The sequence below is a fragment of the Chiloscyllium plagiosum genome, unplaced genomic scaffold (genome assembly GCF_037043375.1).
Source record: "Chiloscyllium plagiosum isolate Xiang-an unplaced genomic scaffold, Cpla_swu_hap1 HiC_scaffold_10, whole genome shotgun sequence".
Taxonomy (NCBI): domain Eukaryota; kingdom Metazoa; phylum Chordata; class Chondrichthyes; order Orectolobiformes; family Hemiscylliidae; genus Chiloscyllium; species Chiloscyllium plagiosum.
This window is the reverse complement of record NW_028270148.1, coordinates 84,304,653-84,323,497: the sequence shown is the minus strand read 5'-3', so window position 1 is coordinate 84,323,497 and position 18,845 is coordinate 84,304,653. Positions and strand designations below refer to the sequence as shown.

General features: G+C 43.5%; 1 protein-coding gene across 1 annotated transcript in view; it reads right to left on the bottom strand.

Moving 5' to 3' along the window:
* The window catches only part of LOC122552959 (uncharacterized), a 207,083-nt gene extending 188,966 nt beyond the window's left edge, over positions 1–18,117 (bottom strand). Inside the window, exons 1-2 of the mRNA XM_043696273.2 lie at positions 17,981–18,117; positions 6,737–6,851 (exon numbers count right to left, since the gene is read on the bottom strand). Coding sequence (XP_043552208.2) covers positions 6,737–6,824 — 88 coding nt within the window. The 5' untranslated portion in view covers positions 6,825–6,851; positions 17,981–18,117. The remainder of the gene's footprint in view (positions 1–6,736; positions 6,852–17,980) is intronic.
* Positions 18,118–18,845: the final 728 nt, after the last annotated feature.

The window sequence follows — 18,845 nt, the reverse complement described above, 5'->3', positions numbered from 1 at the left end:
TAAAAGGCAGTCATTGTCATCTCATCTCTGGAAATTACTTTTACCAATTTGTACCAATATAGTAATGAAGTTTGGAGTTGAATGTCTTTATGAAACCTCAAACTAACTGATTAAGTGGATGTTTATGATCCCACAGTACTATTACCAAAATAAGCAGGCAAATTACCCCTACTCTCTCAACCAATATGTACCCCCAAATCAACATCGCAAAACAAATCTGGTCCTTATGGTATCGCTATGCTTAATTAAGCCACAGCACTAGAGGGAGCACTCCTCATAATGCAGATATAAGGCTGAATTTTCCAGGCCATGAATGAAGTGGGCAATAGCAAGTCAGTTGGGAAAACATGGCAAGATCAAAAAAATGATATTCTTGAAATCAAGCGAAAAAAGTCCCATTTTATGTGCATGGTTTGAAAGAAGATACTCAAATCTCTGTTTTGAGCAGCAAGAGACCTAGTTTCATTACTTACATCTCGTTAGTACCTAGTCTCGCCTCATTTATACAGTTTCCAATTCATCCACACACTGAGAAACGAGACAGAGACAACTCCTGACATGAAAGTCAAAGTGGACATCTGGCAGCTCTTGCTTGCTGTTTGCTCCTCTGGGCCTTCATCTTGGACAGCAGTCTTCAACATGTTTCTTAGATTAGATTACTTACAAGCGTGGAAACAGGCCCTTCGGCCCAACAAGTCCACACCGACCCGCCAAAGCGCAACCCACCCAGACCCATTCCCCTACATTTACCCCTTCACCTAACACTACGGCAATTTAGCATGGCCAATTCACCTAACCTGCACATTTTTGGATTGTGGGAGGAAACCGGAGCACCCGGAGGAAACCCACGCAGATACGGGGATAATGTGCAAACTCCACACAGAGAGTCGCCTGAGGCGGGAATTGAACCCGGGTCTCTGATGCTGTGAAGCAGCAGTGCTAACCACTGTGCCACCATGCCGCCCACAGGCAGTGATCACTTGCATGCCCCATCTACATAGGTTAACATTGGACGCACCCTGACTATGGCCCTATGGTACATTTCTGACTCACTTAGAATGTAGCTCTCTACTTCAGTATTGCACATTGCAATACATAGACATCTTGCATTGCAATGTGAATACCAAGCCACTTTGCTCATAGGGACAAGTACCCATCTCATGGATTGCACCAGGATGCATCTCAGGGCACTTTGTTTGCTCTGTCAGCATGTACACTCATTCTGCACCTATTTGGATGCTCACAGCCTCTCTACCATGCCTTGCCTTTTTGCCCTTTGACAACCTTGTTCAGAACTCACAGACTCACAGTGCTCTTTGCCGCCTTGTCCTTCAGTTCAGCCATAAGCTAGTCGTGGTTGTCAACAGTGATCACTCAAAGGGATGAACATGTAGCTGTACAGTAATGTCCCACGTTAAATTCACACTGCAGCATGTGCCTGCAGTCTATCCAGTGAACACATTGCATGTGCTTCAACCAAAGGACCATGTCTCAAAGTATAAGGGGTTAAGCCCTCAGACAAGTGTACAGAGACTGTTTTTAGACAGGGGATATTGGCACAGTAAGTCAAGGTCATTGTCCAATCTCACACCAGGGGGTTGTCAGTCAGCCACCTGGGCATGAACCATGGTCAAGTCCAGTTCAACAAGTCTGCTGATTGGCAATTGGTCAGTCAGAAGGCTGTACAAAGAACAGTTAGAGCTCTCATCACTCACTGATCAGGGCTGCCTTTCCAAGTTGTTTAGGGGAGGCTTGCCTTGGTCAATCAAGGGGTCTGTCCATCAAAAGTCAAGGAGATCATCGGGATGACAGTTGTGGCAGGGATGCTGGGGAATTCAATTGTAGAGGCAGCATGCTGAGATGCAGAGGGGTCAATAATTGTGAAGAGGGGAAATTCAACATATACTGCGGGAGGTGCTATCATAAACAGGCACCACCATGCTTGTTTTGAAGAGGTACGAAAAGAGTGCAGGACTAAGCTGTATGTCTGTGGCTCAGGGAACAACATTGGGAGCTGAGCAGTCACAAAACTGGGTTGGATGGGAATCTGGGGAAAATCAAAGCCAATAGGGTGAACAGGAAGAGCAAGGCAGAATGGAGTATGAAGGTTTGTGGAGTGATGATCATGTAAATTGAGAGGCTGAGTTTGTGACACATTCTGTGAAGTGTTATCTGTGTTGCCTTCTAACCTACCCAAATCATAAGTGCGCAATCAAAAGAGAAAATGGCTGCCGCAACTTATGTCCATTTTGCTGAAGGACGGTGCTCTACTTTTCTGCAATATGATACTCTCCGAAGGGCAATAGCATTAAATAGTCACTTACACAGTGCAAATAAAAGGTCTGTTATCACAGGTCAACCTCATGCATTGGCCTACTATGTCAACTAAAAGTCCTGGCCACAAGTAATCTTGACCACATCATTCAACATTGCAAATTAATCCTATTAGTAGCTGTGAAGAACAAGTAATATAATGTAGGCAGGAAATTATCTCCTTAGTTGCTAAAGTAGTAATCACCTTCCACATTTCATAGCCTCCGCAGGTTGCAGGAGCTGCTGTCTTCATACCTTGGACTAATAAACTTCCACAACATCTTACTGTATGCAATGCTGCCTTTCTTGGATTTTATGGAGGTTGGGGTTTAGAGGAAATGTCTGCACTACTGCCACCACCTATACAATCTCTGACACCAAAATGGCTTGAGCAACCTACCTTACCTTCAGTGTATTGATGTACAGGCTACATTTAGAGACATTTCACTGGTCTCTTTGTAGGGCTCTCCTTGTCCCAATGCTTGGAGAATGTTTTTTAAATGTTATTTGTGTGTTCTGTGACTACTGAATAATTATACAATGAGGAGCTACTTTGCTTCTGATATTGACCAATAAGACTCACTGTAACCATATTTAATGGATCCAGGCATGGAAGTTGTGGGCATCTCTGTGGCCATTACACTAAGAGCTATCACATGAATGGATGAGACACATATAAGCCTGGAAGCCCAGATCCAGCATTAACCTCCAGCAAATATGGAGACATCTCCTATTGGGGAGCTTGCAGCCACAGATGCTGCCATGATGCAACAAAGATGCAGAAGAGTTGCCATTGTTTGCCTTCCATGGAACATCATGCAGATAGAGAAGGGCAATGATCCAATACCTGCCTAGAAGTGTCAGTCAGAATGTCATATCATGATGTCCATCATATCTGCCTTGCAATGCCCTCTTCCACTGGGATCAATAAGGACCATAAGATAGTTCCTTCACATCAGGTATCCATGTAAATCATATCTGGCGCTTCCAGTAGCAATCTTTGAAATCTCTGGACCCCTGAAGAATGCACTGAGGTTTTGGATAGACAATGAGGTTTAACGAGTGCTGCAGCTTTCTGCCAAATAAGAATATGAAGACGTTCTTCAGATGGAACAGCACTTCAGCATCCTACAAAGCAGAAGCACCAGCCAAAGCAGGTAGGTCTTCTTTGTGAATCTCATTCAATGGAACAGAGTTGTGTGAAATAATCCTTGATTATAAATGTTTTGATGCTACTGAGGCCAGCATCCTCTATATAATCCCATTTGCAAATGCAACTTAATAGTTTGAACTTTCTACCTGTTTTAAACAAAATGGTTAAATAAGAATGGTTGGAAGCCTTCCCATGACATTCAAAGCTTTCTTATTTAATCATAACAAAGTTCCATGGATGGGTACTATGGAAAAAGTGGCGCTCACCCATTGTGCAGTGTTAGGGATAACTATACCCTCTACTTTTGTTCTTGTAGTTGCAGCTAAAATGATATTTGCTCATACAGATGATGATGAAAAGTGAAATATATTCCTAATGTATTTACAATGAAATGTCACCCATGTTACGTTTATGCCCTGAGGTTTTCTTTTTCCCTTGCCTCCCAATATGTCTAGGTACAGTCCCACTGTCCACAGTAGGGGTGAAGAGAACTTGCCTTATACTGGACCCTGTTAGCCTTGGAATTTTGCATAGCATCCTAGTGGTACTTGTGGCCAGAAGACCCAGATATCATGAGTCTATCTTGGTCAGATGCAGATTCATCCTCCTGGGCTTGAACTTGGGTTGGGCTTTGCAGACATGATAAAAGTGTAGGGTCTGGCACTAAGAGAAAACTTCTGGGGTTCGTGCTCCAGCTGGGGGCCTGATGGTACCACCATCCTTGCGAAGCAGGGACAACCAGAGCAAGGTCAAGACCCCGTGTCTCCCTATTGCCTTGCCATTGGGGCTGAAAACCATTAACCTGGCCTGGATGCAGATGTGTGTGTGTGTAGCCAGCATATACTAAGTATCATTGATATGGCTGTCCATGACAACCACCAACTGTCCATGTAGACATTTATATACAGTTACTGTTGGCGGATTTCTCTAACCTTCGATTCAGTTTACCGAGTATCTCTGACAAACCTGCCTGCTGCTCGTGTCAACTCATCCATTTGAATGAAGTTATTAAAGGCAATGCCATGGACACCTTTCCTACAAGGGGCAGAGCAAGTGTCTAGCCTCTAGCAGTCTAAGTAGCAGTGATCTGGGACATTTCTTCATGTGCCAGCTGCACAGGTGGAAGTGAAGTGCTCACCAAAGCATGCTCTCAACTGTACGTCAGCTAAAATACCAATGAGGTTTCTGTGCTGATGGAGATTGCAGGAGACAGCTTTGCATAAGTAAACTATGGTTTTTTTCCTCAGAGGTAAAGGAGGAGAGGATGTTTTGAGTGGCTAGTCTCTTCAAGAAGGAGATATACAGATAACACTGATGCCTACAGGAGACAGGAGATGGAATAAATAGGAGTTGAAATTTGGACATGTTAAGACTACACAATGCAGTACTTTATGATGAATCGTGGATGACAAGATTGGAAGTCTATGCATCATCACATTAGCAGGCATGGTCTTCTCTTACAAGGGCAAAGATTCTTCCCTTGTACAGAATGAGAAGACAGCCATCGAGTACCCAGTCATCCATCTGGGCTCTCTCCACCCTACTGTTGGATGTTTTCTCCTGGAATTAGACATGTACAGGGATTGAGTGAAATGAAAGCGACCAACTGTGGTGTGGATGGTGAAAACATGATGAGGTATCCTGAGTGACTGAGTAGGCAACACAGAAAGTATGCAAGGCTATTAGTTTTGGAGGTTGAGATGGGTGAGAGTGAGTGAGAGAAGTTGCTGCGCCAGGAGTGAGAATGCTAAATGATGAAGAGATGGGTGCAGGAGCAGAGTTAGAGTGAGTGTGTGGTAATAGAGAAAAAATGCTGGCACTTTCCCTCACAGAGCACAAAAGATTATAAAATCTTTTTCCTGCATTGCTGCATATTCCTTCAGACTGCAGTCATCGCACTGATCCAAGTGGCAGATTTTGAAAAGGCTAACAGTGGCATTATTGTCCCTAACAGTCCTGAGGAAAGAGGTTGACCCTACTCTTCACCACACCATCCATCAGGACTTCTGGGTCCTGATCAGCAAATCAGGATGCCAACTTGCCTCTACTAGCATCTCTTGGATGGTTCTTATGACATTGCAATTGTGAAGGGAAGTTCCTGGCTTGCAATGATTGATCAGGTGCACAGCTGGATTTGAAATAGGCAGCAGAAATCCCAGAAGGTTCCAAATGACAAATGGTTCTGCTGCTGGTGAGCACACGATAGTGTGACTACAGTGCAATGGAGTCATGACATAAATAATGAGATGAGCAGCATGAAATTGAGAGAAAACTCGTGAGGGCTACGGAGGGAAATCCTCCACGTAAGTCCACAAAATTGACAATTAGGTGGATTTTTAGTAAAATTCTGTCCATAGTTGTCAGTCACAGTTAACCAAACGTCTACAAGTAACTGCATTCTTATGTAACTAGGCTCTCCCAGGAATGCAAGAACATAAAACATAAGAACTTGGAGCAGGAGTAGGAAGTTCAGCCCTTCGAGCCTGCTCCGCCATTTGATATGATCACAGTTGATCTCATCTCAGCCTAAATTCCACTTACCTGCCCGCTCTTCATAACCCTTAAACTCGCTACTAATTAAAAATGTCCCTCTTCATAAACTTACTCAATGTCCCAGGATCAACTGCACTCTGGGTAAGTGAATTCCACAGATTCATGACCTTTGAGAGAAGTAATTTCGTTTCATCTCTGTTTTAATTCTGTTACCCATTACCCTAAAACAGTGAGCCCTTGTTCTAGACTGCTTTACATGAAGAAACATCTTTTCTGTGTCTGCCTTGTCAATACCCTATAGCATCTTATATACGTCAATCAGATCACCTCTCATTTTTCTAAACTCCAGAGGGTAGAAGTCTGAACTGCTCAATCTCTCTTAATAAGACAAACCCTTCATCACTGGAATCAATCTACTGAACCTTCTCTAAACCACTTCTAATACAACTACATCCTAGCTCAAGTAAGGGGTCCAAAATTGTATGCAATATTTTAGGTGCAGTCTCACAAATGCCTTGCACAGTTGCAACAGTTGATTCCTGATGAAGGGCTTTTGCCCGAAACGTCGATTTTCCTGCTCCTCGGATGCTGCCTGACCACCTGTGCTTTTCCAGTGCCAAACACTTCGACTCTGATCTCCGGTATCTGCAGTCCTCGCTTTCTCCTATTAAATTTAGTTGACCAATATCATTTAAGTTTCAGTAATAGAGGGCATTTAAAATGCCTTTTGTACCTGACAGAACATCTTTTGAAGACATTTTCAAAACAGAGCAATACCTTGGTTGGCCATAGGCAGTGAGAGCAACTTGATAAGTTTCTGCTGCTGTTCCATCAATTGTTGGAGCTGCTCCATCTGATGTCTCATTGACTGACCCTGCTATTGGTTCTGTACCTGGTGACATGGTAGAGAATACTGTGTTAGAGAACATTTTCCATTTTTTTTGTAATAATTCTAAATTGGAGTAACAAAGTGAATAGGTTATGTTAAACTTGCATAGAACACTCATTCAGCCTTAAGCGGAGCCTTGCATCTATTTCTGAGTGCTACACTTCAGTAAATGTGTGAAGGCATTAAAGACAGAGCAGAAGGAATTAATAAGGATGGTTCCAGGAATGAGGAATTTCAGTTACATAGACAGAAGTGTGGAATATTTGCATTGGAGAAGAGAAAGATGAAAGAACCTTCTCTAGGGCAGCACGGTGGCTCAGTGGTTAGCACTGGTGCCTCACAGCATCATGGACCCAGGTTCAATTCCTGCTTCGGCGTAACTGTCTGTGTGGAGTTTGCACATTCTCCCCATGCCTGTGTGGGTTTCCTCTGGGTGCTCCAGTTTCTTCCCACAATCCAAAGATGTGCAGGTCAGGTGAATTTGTCATGCTAAATTGCCCATAGTGTTAGGTTCATTAATCAGAGGGAAATGGGTCTGGGTGGGTTAGTCTTTAGAGGGCCGATGTGGACTTGGGCTGTAGGGCCTGTTTCCACAGTATAGGGAATCTAATCTAATCTTAAAAGAAGTTTGCTCGTGGTATCAAAGGTCATGAGTGACATAGAGACAGTCAATGGAGAGAAAACTGTTATACATTGATAAAATTACTGAGAACAGGAGGTCCCAGTATTAAGACAAAAGAAATAATGGAGACAAGAAGAAAAGCCATTTACACAGTAAGTGGTTGAGTTCTAAAATGCACAGTGCACAATGGAGACAGGTTCAAACAGAAAATTCAAACAGGAAATTGAATCAACTGAAAAGAAAAAAAAATGTTCAGAACTATGGACAGAAGCCAGGAGAGTAGCAGTAATCATAGAATTATTACAGTGCAAAAAGAGGTCATTCAGATCATCAAGTCTACATGACCCTCTAAAGAGCATCTCACCCAGGCACAGCCCACCAAGCATTTACCATGGCTAATCCACTTAGTTTGCACAGCCCTGGACACTATGGGGCCATATATCTTGGCCAGTCCACCTCACCTGCACATCTTGAACCATGGGAGGTAACCCACAGGAAGAATATGCAAATTCCAAAAAGACAGTCACACAAGCTGGAATTGAATCTGAGTTCCTGGCACTGTAAAGCAGCAATGTTAACGACTGAGCATTAAATTCATTTCTTCTTCAGAAAACTGACACAGACATGACAGGCTGAATGACATCCTTTGGTGCCAAAGCAACTGTGATTTTGTGATGTGTTGGATGGAGGTTTGCTCACTGAGCTGAAAGGTTCCTTTCCAGATGTTTCAATACCTTACTAGGTACCATCATCAGTGGACCTCATGCAATGCAATGCTGAAAATTCCTGCTTTCTATTTATATGTTTGGGTTGGTGATGTTATTTCCTGTGTTGAAGTCACTTTCTGTTCCTTTTCTCAGGGGGTGGTAGATGGGGTCTAACTCGATGTGTTTGTTGATAGAGTTCCGCTTGGAATGCCATACTTCTAGGAATTCTCATGCGTGTCTTTGTTTGGCTTGTCCTAGGATGAATGTATTGTCCCAGTCGAAGTGGTGTCCTTCCTCATCTATATGTGAGGATACTAATGAGAGAAGGCCATGTCGTTTTGTTGCTAGTTAGTGTTCATGTATCCTGGTGGCTAGTTTTCTGCCAGTTTGTCCAATGTAGTGTTTGTTGCAGTCCTTGCATGGTATTTTGTACATTCATCCTAGGACAAGCCAACAAAGACACGCATGAGAATTCCTAGAAGCATAGCATTCCAACCGGAACTCTATCAACAAGCACATAGAGTTAGACCCCATCTACACCCCTGAGAAAAGGAACAGAAAGTGATTTCACCACCGGAAATAACATCACCACAGGAAATGACATCACCAACTCAAAGAAACCCAAACGTATAAATAGAAAGCAGGAATTGTCAGCATTGCTTCGCACGAGGTCCACTGAAGATGTTACTTAGTAAGGTAGTGAAACGTCCGGAAATGAACCTTTCAGCTCAGCGAGCAAACCTCCATCCAAAACCTCAACCTGAGCTACAAATCTCCTCAAATCTCGTTTGTAATGTGTGTGAAGTTCTTTTTTTGCAGCACTGAGTTGTATGCAACTTTCTCCCCAATAATTCCAGGTATTTACACTATTTTCCTAAAGACAGAACAAGATGCTGGAAGAATAACTGTGGAGCTCCAGATCCTCAAGGTTGCTTTGAAAACTACAACTTTTCTAATCAGCCTGCTATTTTTGTCAACTAAACTACAAAGCCAAGTGAAAACATAGATTTATTTTAGAAATTTATACAAGTAAACCTTGACATTCTTTTGGTAGTTGTTGATGCTAATGAACTATCAGCACCTGGAAAATACAAAAGTCTATGTAACACACAGCTGAGTAAGCAGCTCTCTGTGTTAGGGAGGTAAACAAACATGAGTCCATTTGAAGGCACTTGAGATTCTAATGTATGTTTATATTAATAATATAAACATGGTTCAGGAACACTTTAACTTCTTTGAGCCTGTCGTGTGATTCAATGAAATCATGGTATAGTTCCATGAACCTGCCTTTGCCCCATTCCTTTAATAGCTTAGGTAAATAAAAATCTATGTATCACAGATTTAAAATTAACAATTGAGCTAGTATCGATTGCCAACTTCTAAAGAGACCTGAGCTTCCTTTGCGTGTACAAATGGTTCCTAATTTCACTCCTGAAAGGTTTGTCTTTCAATTTCTTTGATGATGTATCTAATGCCAGATTCCCCAAATAGTGAAAATAATTTATACTAATCTGTTCATTTCAATATCTTGAAAACATCAACAACAATATCTCTGAATCTTTACTTTGCATGAAATACAACTTCAGTTTGTTTAAGCTTTCCATGTAATTTAATCTTTGAAGTCCAGTTATTATTCAAGTAAATATTTGCTGAATCCCACTGAAGACAAAAAAAAAAGACTTCAGATGCTGGTAATCAGAAATAAAAACAGAAACTGCTGGATCAGCAGTTCTGGTAGCATCTGTGAGAGTTAATGTTTAAGGTTCAGTGACCCTTCTTCAGAAGTGTCCCACTGAGATAATATAGCTAACATAAAACTGTGGTGCCCACAACTGCTCACACTCAGTCACTTGGAAAGGTGAGTAATGGATTAATTGTACTCAACTACTCCAACTGATTTTTTTTTGATGAACAAAGAAGATTGAAGAAGCAAAAGGCTGATGTTTCAAAAGTGGATTTTAAGGAAGAATTGGAAATAGGACCAGCTAAAAGGCTTCTTAAAAAAATTGAGTTTTGTGGAATGAGGGTTAGTTTGCCAGAATAATTCGCTCAACAGCAGAACAAAACAGCAAGTGGTGGTATGCACTTGTTTTATCACTCCAGAGAGAAGTAGACAATGTTATTAGTAAAGCTTATGCAGTCTTGAGCTTCATATAAAGGGGTATGAAATACAAACATCAGGGGAGTTATGCTGAACTTTTGTAAAGTTTTGGTTAGGTTGTAACTAAAGTATTATGTTCAGTTCTGGTCACCACACTTTAGGAAGAAAGTGAGGTTACGTGAATCAGTGCAGAGAAGATAAACCAAATGGTTCCAGATTTGGGGACATTCAATTTCAAGGTTAACTCAAGAAGCTGCTTACTTTAAAGGAAAAGAGACTGAAGGGATATTTAATAGATGTATGCAAGACCAAGGTAGGTTTTGATAAGGTAAAGAAAGAAATGCTGTTTCCATTGTATACTTCTGTGATTCTGTGATTAGTTGATGATACTAAAATTAGTTCTAATGTAGATCGATACCGGCATGGTTGCATCAGTGATTGCAGAGCCAACCTTTAAGAAAATCAATCCGGACTCCAGCTCTTTAGGTAGCATAAGATCTTGGCTAAACTGAGAACCCAAGGACCAGAGAACCTTTACAGATTAAGGGTACAACTTCAATTCCGGTGTCATATGAGGAGCACTGGTTCAGTTCCACTGATTATAGTAAAAGGCTTGAGCACAGGCCTGATGGGGTGAAATTGGTTGAAAGATTCATCTTGATTGGCTCAACAGTTTTTGAGTAGAAAATGGCTGCCTGAGTGAAGTCCTAAACACTCGGAGGTCTATCAGGACTAACAAAGGAGTCAAGGCCATCTAGCATGTTGACCTGTAGGCACTTCCAACACTTTGCAAGGCCTGCCCAATTTAATTTGCTTTGTGTGCAGAAGTAGAGGCAGAAATCAGGAGGCTAGAAAGCGAAGGAATCATCAAACTAGTACAGTTTGTGGAATGAGCAGTACTGGCCATTCTGATTGTGAAGACCGTCGGGTTAGTTCGCTTTTGTCGGAATTTTAAACAAATGGTAAGCCACTTATCGCAACTAGATATATACCCAATCCCTCGCGTAGACAACTTTCACACAAAGCAGAGGGGGGTTACTGTCCTTCATGAAGCTGGACATGATCCATGCATACCCTGCAATTGCAGGTAAATGAGGATTCCCAGATGTTTGCTACAATTAATACCCATAAGGGTTTGTACCGATATACGAGACTGCCATTTAGGGTATCATCAGCCTGTGCCATTTTTCAGCGGATGATGGAGAACATTCTACAAGATCTACACAAGGTTGCCATTTATCTGGATGATGTACTAAGAGCAGGAAAAACCCAAAAAGAGCACTTAGAAAACTTGGACAAAGGCCTTAGATGTTTCTCCAAGATGGCCCTATGCCTTAGAAGGAAAAAATGTATGTTCCAGGCACCCCAAATGATCTTCTTGTGCTACAGAGTTGACAAGGCCAGTGAGAGTGATTAAAGGTTCCCCAGCTCCCATGTCTGTATCAGAGTTTAGTCTTTCCTCAGATTGTTGAATTATTACAAAAAGTTTGTATATAACCTGGCCTCCATCCTGGCACCCTTATATCTGCTGAAAAATGGACAGCCTTGGAAATGGACTCGTCATCAAAATGTAGTCCTTAGGGAAGTGAAGAAGTAGCTGTCAACATCTAAAGTATTGTCACATTATGCTCCTAAATGAGATCTGGTGCTGACATGCGATGCTTCCCCCTACAATATTGCAGAACTGTTGCCTCACACATGGCCCAATGGAAGGGAACGCCCAAAGCGTATGCTTCCCAGATTTTGGCTGATGCAGACTGCAAACACACCCTGAGAGAGAAGGAAGGTTTGGCGGTCATCTTTTGCATGAGAAGGTTCCACCAATACCTATACAAACACAAATTTGTAACAGTAACAGACCACAAACCACGGCTAGGGCAATTCAAAGGGGGCGAGACAGTGCCAGCCCATAGTTTCAGGTCGAATTCAGCCATGGACTCTCATTCTAAGTCTGTACAATTACAACGTGGACCACCCTCCAGGTGGCCAAATAGTGAGCCATCCATGCTGATAGATACACCACTAATGGTGCTGCCACTAGAAGAGTTCAATCTGGTTTTAAACTTTCTGGACACCCTTCTGATCACCACTGACAATATCAGACTGTGGACGCAAAAAGATCCATTCCTGGCAAAACTAAAACAGCTGGTGGTGATGCCAGAAACAAGAGGGATATCACAATCAGAACTGAAACCTTCCTGGTCCCAGCAAGACCAGATCACAGTAGAGATTGGCATTTTATTGTGGAGAGCAAGAGTGATTGTCCCAAGCAAGGATCGCTGCCAGAAACTGGCTGAACTCCACTTGGTCATGCAGGGGTGTGCAAAATGAAGATGTTGGTGAGAAGTTATGTCTGGGCACCAAGGTTAGATGCAGATTGGATCCACATTAATGAGGCAGTGCCCAAAGTGCCAACAAGGACAAAAATTACTGCCAGCAGATCTCCCACATTCATGAGAATGATTAGGTAAATCATGGATTCAGTTACATGTCAACCATGTTGGCCCTTTCATAGAAACAATGTTCTTAATCAATTTTGACACTCACTCAAAGTGATTGGACATGCATAGAGTTCATCTGTCAAACACAGGGATGATGACAGTAAAGCTGCGAGCATCTTTTGCATTACATGGGCTTCCAGAAACGTTGGTCACAGACAACAGGCCATCATTTACCAACAGAGAATTTGAGTATTTCCTAAAGTCAAATGGCAATTGGCATATAAGGACAACAGCATTCCATCTTCTGTCCAGTGGTCTGGCAGAAAGATCAGTCCAAACTTTGAAAGCAAACTTTAAAGAAACAGCTTTCACCTTCACTTGACACCAAACTGTCCCGGTTCCTATTTGATTACCTGACTAACCCTCATGCAACTCTGCTAGCTCCAGCAGAGTTGCTAATGGGAAAAAGACTCCGCACCAGGTTAAATCTGATCTTCCCAAACCTGAGGATAGTGGGGCATCAAATAACATCAGGAATGCCAATGCTGGACACAAGACTTGTCTACGAGAGAGACACTTTACTTCAGGGGATGAAGTTTGGTGTCAGAGCCACAGAAATGGCCTTGGTCAACATGAGGTCAGGTCCCATACAAAGTTCAGGTAGGTAAGGCAGTCTTGAACAAGTACATGAACCACATTCAAGCTGCAACCTCACACAACAGGGCAGGAGCAAAACTTACCTGGCCCCTCAGAACAGACATAAAGGCTGTCAGAAGCACCCCGTCCCTCACCACCACCATCTAACATTGAAGAACCCTTGGAGTCTGAGGTGGACATGGTGGATGTCACAGCTTCAATACCTTTATACCTGAAGAAGAGGATAAATTTCTTCCAAGACACCCCCTGCGAAACATGCGGGCCACACCTCGGGTTTGGTACATACCACCCAGGTTTGTCAGTGAAACCAGACCCAGTGCAAAAACAACCCAGGAGATGCTACGAGAAATATAACAGGCCTGTGTCCCTGGACTTAGAGGGAGAGGGATGTAATGATTGTAATGAGGACATCTACGTCGACATCATAGAATATAAGTTCCCTCATTGGGGCTTTTCACCTGATCCACTCAGGGAGCCCTGACTAACAGGTATAAACTGGAATCTCAGATACTCTGTTCACTCTGACTGCTGGCTCTGAGAAAGCTGCATCAGTGTCAAGGACTATGTCCATGTAAATAAAGGATGACTTGGTGACGGGACACCAGCCTCTTTGGAGTTATTTCAAAATGTATAGCTGTATTGAAAACTTTAAAGAGATAAAGTTTGTCAGTAATCAACATTTATCTGATCAAGTTCCTGTAAGTTATGGATTGTTGGTTAAGTTCATTATGGGATCTGTCAATCTGCAACTGCCTGATTTGTAAAGCCTGCCTTTGATTGCTGCTGAAAATATTTTGAGTTAGGGTAGGATTAGTTAACAGGTTTTGCTATGGGTTCAGAGAATTCTACTTTGACTCATAATGCAAAGTAGTTTCTGCTCGTCATGCTAGAATAATGCACCGGAGCAAACTGTTTTGCTAACAGATCATTATTTTAATCACTATTTTAATCCTCCCATTTCCTTGGACAGTGATGAAAGTAGTTCCAGTGACATCCGGTTTCCACACATGCAAATGCTTCAGGTGCCTGTGAGGATCATTGGGAAAATAAGCTTGTTCTTTGGAACATGTTGAATTGCTTGTAACAAATTGTTGCACAAAAAAAAAACTTTTGTAAGGAAGTTTGTAAAAAAGTTTTCCTCTACATTTTTTTTAAGTTCACTGGCCACAATTAACAACTTTCATAAGATTGTCTATAGAAATCTTCAGGATAATCAAAATTAGCATCTTAATCACTTACATAGCTAACAATAAAAACATTTTAATAATACACTATGGTAATGTTTCCACTAGAGAGCAAATAGTTTTAATTTATTAGTATATTCCATTCTTGGCTTATTTGTTCATATATTATAAATAATTATAGTACTTAAGGACTAGCCATGTAATTGCAGTAAATATAAGCTATTAAAGATTTAATATTCCATTAGATTTTATCCAGATATGTTAAAGTGCAAAATAATTGATTTTATTATTTAAGAGTTAGCATTTTTTAAAAACAGTAGTACCTCCTACTGGCCAATTAAATAATGAAAATCAACCAAAGAAACAAAACTATTTATTTTCTGGAGTATTGATGCCTAGGTGTCTCTAATCGCAGCTTTAAATTCCATTCTGCAGTTAAATTGTTAACCATGGCTCCAGTGCTGGGTCTAAGTGAGTTTTTTTTATGTTCAGTGATCACAATTTTCTAAATTCCTGATTGGATGAAGCTGATATTTTGTTTACTTTAGTAGCATTTTGCTCATGTAAAAGAAGTTAGTGAGCAAGTTGTCTTCTTTGTTCTTTCTCCATTCAAACTTCAGAATTATTTTGGGAGTGGGAGGGTGGGGAAGGGTGATATATCTAAGTGTTGTTATTCAAGAGTGTGGTGCTGGAAACGCACAGTAGGTCAGGCAGCATCTAAGGAGCAGGATAATCGACATTTCAGGCAAAAGCCCTTCATCAGGAATGAGGCCGGGGATGGAGAGATAAATGGGGGTGGGGGGGTGGGGCTGGGGGGCAAGGTAGCTGCAATAGGTGGATGAAGGTGGGGCTAAAGATGTTAGGTCAGAGGGGAGGGTGATGCAGATAGGTGGGAAGGAAGATGGACAAATTGGACAGGTCATGGGGACGGTGCTGAGCCGGAAGGTTGGAACTGATCAAAGTTTGTGAGAAGATTTGTAGCTCGGGTGCTCGCTGTTGTGGTTCTGTTCGCCGAGCTGGGAATTTGTGTTGCAGACGTTTCGTCCCCTGTCTAGGTAACATCTAACGAAGACAGCTAACGATCCGCATCCATGAACACCAACTAGCCACGAAACGACACGACCAGCTATCCTTAGTAGCCACACACGCAGATGACAAGCAACATGAGTTCGACTGGGACACCACTACTATTATAGGACAAGCCAAACAGAGAACAGCCAGGGAATTCCTAGAGGCATGACACTCATCCACAGATTCAATCAATAAGCACATCGACCTGGACCCAATATACCGACCACTGCAACAGACAGCTGGAACTGACAACCGGAAGCGGCAGAGACAAACCACTATAAATGCCGGAGGAAACATCACAGAAACGCTTCACAGGAGGCTCCCAAGCACTGAGGATGTCACCTAGACAGGGGACGAAACGTCTGCAATAAATTCCCAGCTCAGCGAACAGGTTGGAACTGAGGTAAGGTGGGGAAGGGGAAATAACGAAATGGTGAAATGCACATTGATGCCATGGGGTTGGACGGTCCCGAGGCAGAAGATGAGGCCTTCTTCCTCCAGGGATGGGTGGTAAGGGAGCGGCGATGGAGGAGGTCCAGGACCTGCATGTCCTCGGCTGAGTTGGAGGGGAAGGTGAAGTGTTCGGCCACAGGGCGGTGGGGTTGGTTGGTGTGAGTGTCCCGGAGATGTTCTCTGAAGCACTCTGCGAGTAGGTGTCCTGTCTCCCCAATGTAGAGGAGACCGCAGCAGGAGCAACGGATACAGTAAATGACATATGTGAAACTTTGATAGATGAGGAAGGCTCCTTTGGCGCCTTGGACGGAGGTGAGGGGGGTTCGTGTGGGCGCAGGATTTGCAATTCCTGCGGTGGCAGGGAAAGATGCTGGGAGGGGAGGGTGGGGGGAGTGAACCTGACGAGGTAGTCGCGGAGGGAACAATCTTTACGGAAAGTGGATGGAGTGGGGAGGGAAATATATCTCTGGGTGTGGGGTCCGTTTGTAGGTGGCAGAAATGGCAGAGGATGTATGCGATGTATACGGAGGTTGGTGGGATGGAAGGTGAGGACCGGGGGGGGACACTGTTCTGTCCTTGTTGCAGTTGGAGGGGTGGGGTTTGAGGGCAGATGTGCGGGAAGTGGATGAGATGTGCTGAAGGGCATCATCAACCACATGGGAGGGGAAATTGTGGTCTTTAAAAAAAGAGGCCATCTGGTGAGTTCTGTGGTGGAACTGGTCCTCCTTGGGAGCAGATGTGGCAGAAGCGGAGGAATTGGGAATAAGGAATAGCCACCTAGTGGTTGCAAGACAAGGGAACTGTCAGCAAAACAGAAAGGGATCCTGACACACCAGTGGCAGACTTTTTTTTCGAAAATGTAATTCATGAACTTCCCTGATATTTCCTTCACTTAGGTAATGACATCTGAATGAAGGAAAGTCAAAGTTGTACCAACTGATATTGAATAGAAGATTGCAGAGTAATTCATGCCAACAGTCTCCCACCCCAATAAACTGAGAACTCCTGTCCGCCTAAACCCCTCCTCACCCTCTCAGCCTACAATCTCTTCCCCTTCCTCACCCACCAGTCCTTCTTCCTACTGTCAGCCCCTTCTCCCTTCCAAGCCCCCTGTCCCTACAGCTCACCATCTCTCCCTTCCCTCAACCACCCCAAGTCTTCCAGCCCAAACTGAACACTCAGCTCTAATCTCCCCCACTCCGTCATTCCCCTAACTACCTCACCCCATTCCTTCAGCTTCCCCATCTCACTCCTCAGCCCCAGACTTCTAACACCCCAGCATCCAATCCCCTCATTCCATCACCCGACCCCTCAACCTCCACTTCACTCCCTCAAACTCCTTCTCAGTCTCTCATTCCCCCAGTTGTTAATTGCTCCACATACCCTCAATCTCTCATTCGTACATACTCCCTCATTCCCCTACATTCCTTTAAACCTTTACTCCCCTCAGACTGCCACTCCCTCATTCACCCCGCTCCCTCCCATTCCCCCACATTCCCTCATTCCCACCGCCCCTCCTATTCCCCCACAGTCCCTCATTCCTCCCACACTCCTTCATTCCCTTGCCCCCTCCTATTCCCCCACTTCCCTCAATTCCCCCACCTCCTCCTTTTCCCCCACATTCCCTCAATTCCCCCACCCCCTTCTATTCCCCCACACTCCCTCATTCCAACTACACTCCCTCATTCCTCCCACTCCCCACACTCCCTCATTCCCCTCCCATTCCCCCAACACGTTCTCATTCCCCCACACTCCCTCATTCCCTGCACCCTCCTATTCCCCCACATTCCCTCAATCCCCCCGCCCCCTCCTACTCACTCAATTCCCCCGCCCCTTCTATTCCCCCACACTGGCTCACTCCCCTCGTCTCCCTTCTATTCCCCCTCACTCACTCACTTCTCCTTCAGACTGCTCCGGCTACCGCTCTCGAGCGATCCACTCCAAACATTCGAATCGGTCGCTAGGAGACCGGGGACGCCGATTAAATCACGGCGCCCGTCCGTTGGCTCGAGCAACGGTCGATGGAGGTGGAAGTGGGGGAGGGGTGAGGGAGTGTGCGCTGGAAGTGGAGGTGGTGAGTGCGGGAGATTGAGGTGGAAATGTGGAGGAGATGGGGAATGGTCAGGTAGACGTGGAAATGGGACGGCGATATGAGGGAGTGGGGGGATGATTGGATGACTTTTCAGGTCGTTATAGGATTATTACTAGTTATAGGTAGGATTTCGGGGTGTTATACCTAATTGTACCAGTTATATTTGATTTATTAGTGATTATTATGAACAGAATCTGAGAGTTAGCGTGTTTATTATTAACCGGCACATTTAATGAATTACCAGTAGTTACTGTTAGAATCAAAACTCTTCCCGCCTCAAATTTAATCTGAAAATTGCTTCCCCTTTCCCAGTTCACCTGTAAATAGTTTGTTTCCTGATTCTTGGAATTTCTCACAGGAATAGCTGCTTGTTAAAAAACACATATATAAATGTTCTTAATACGGGGATCCAACATTAAACTAAATATTTGTGAAAATCAGATGGTTAGATCATGCAGGTTGTCACTTTTTGTGTAATCACTTGAGGGATGTAGGGATCACTAACCGGGCCAACATTTTAATGTATGTTGGTAGTTGCCCTTGATAAGGTAAAGGTGAGTCGCCCAATTAAATCATTGCAGCCTATGTGCTGTACATAGACTTATCATGTTGTCAAGGAGGGAATTCCAAGATTTTGACCCAGTGACACTTAAGGATCAGTAAAATATT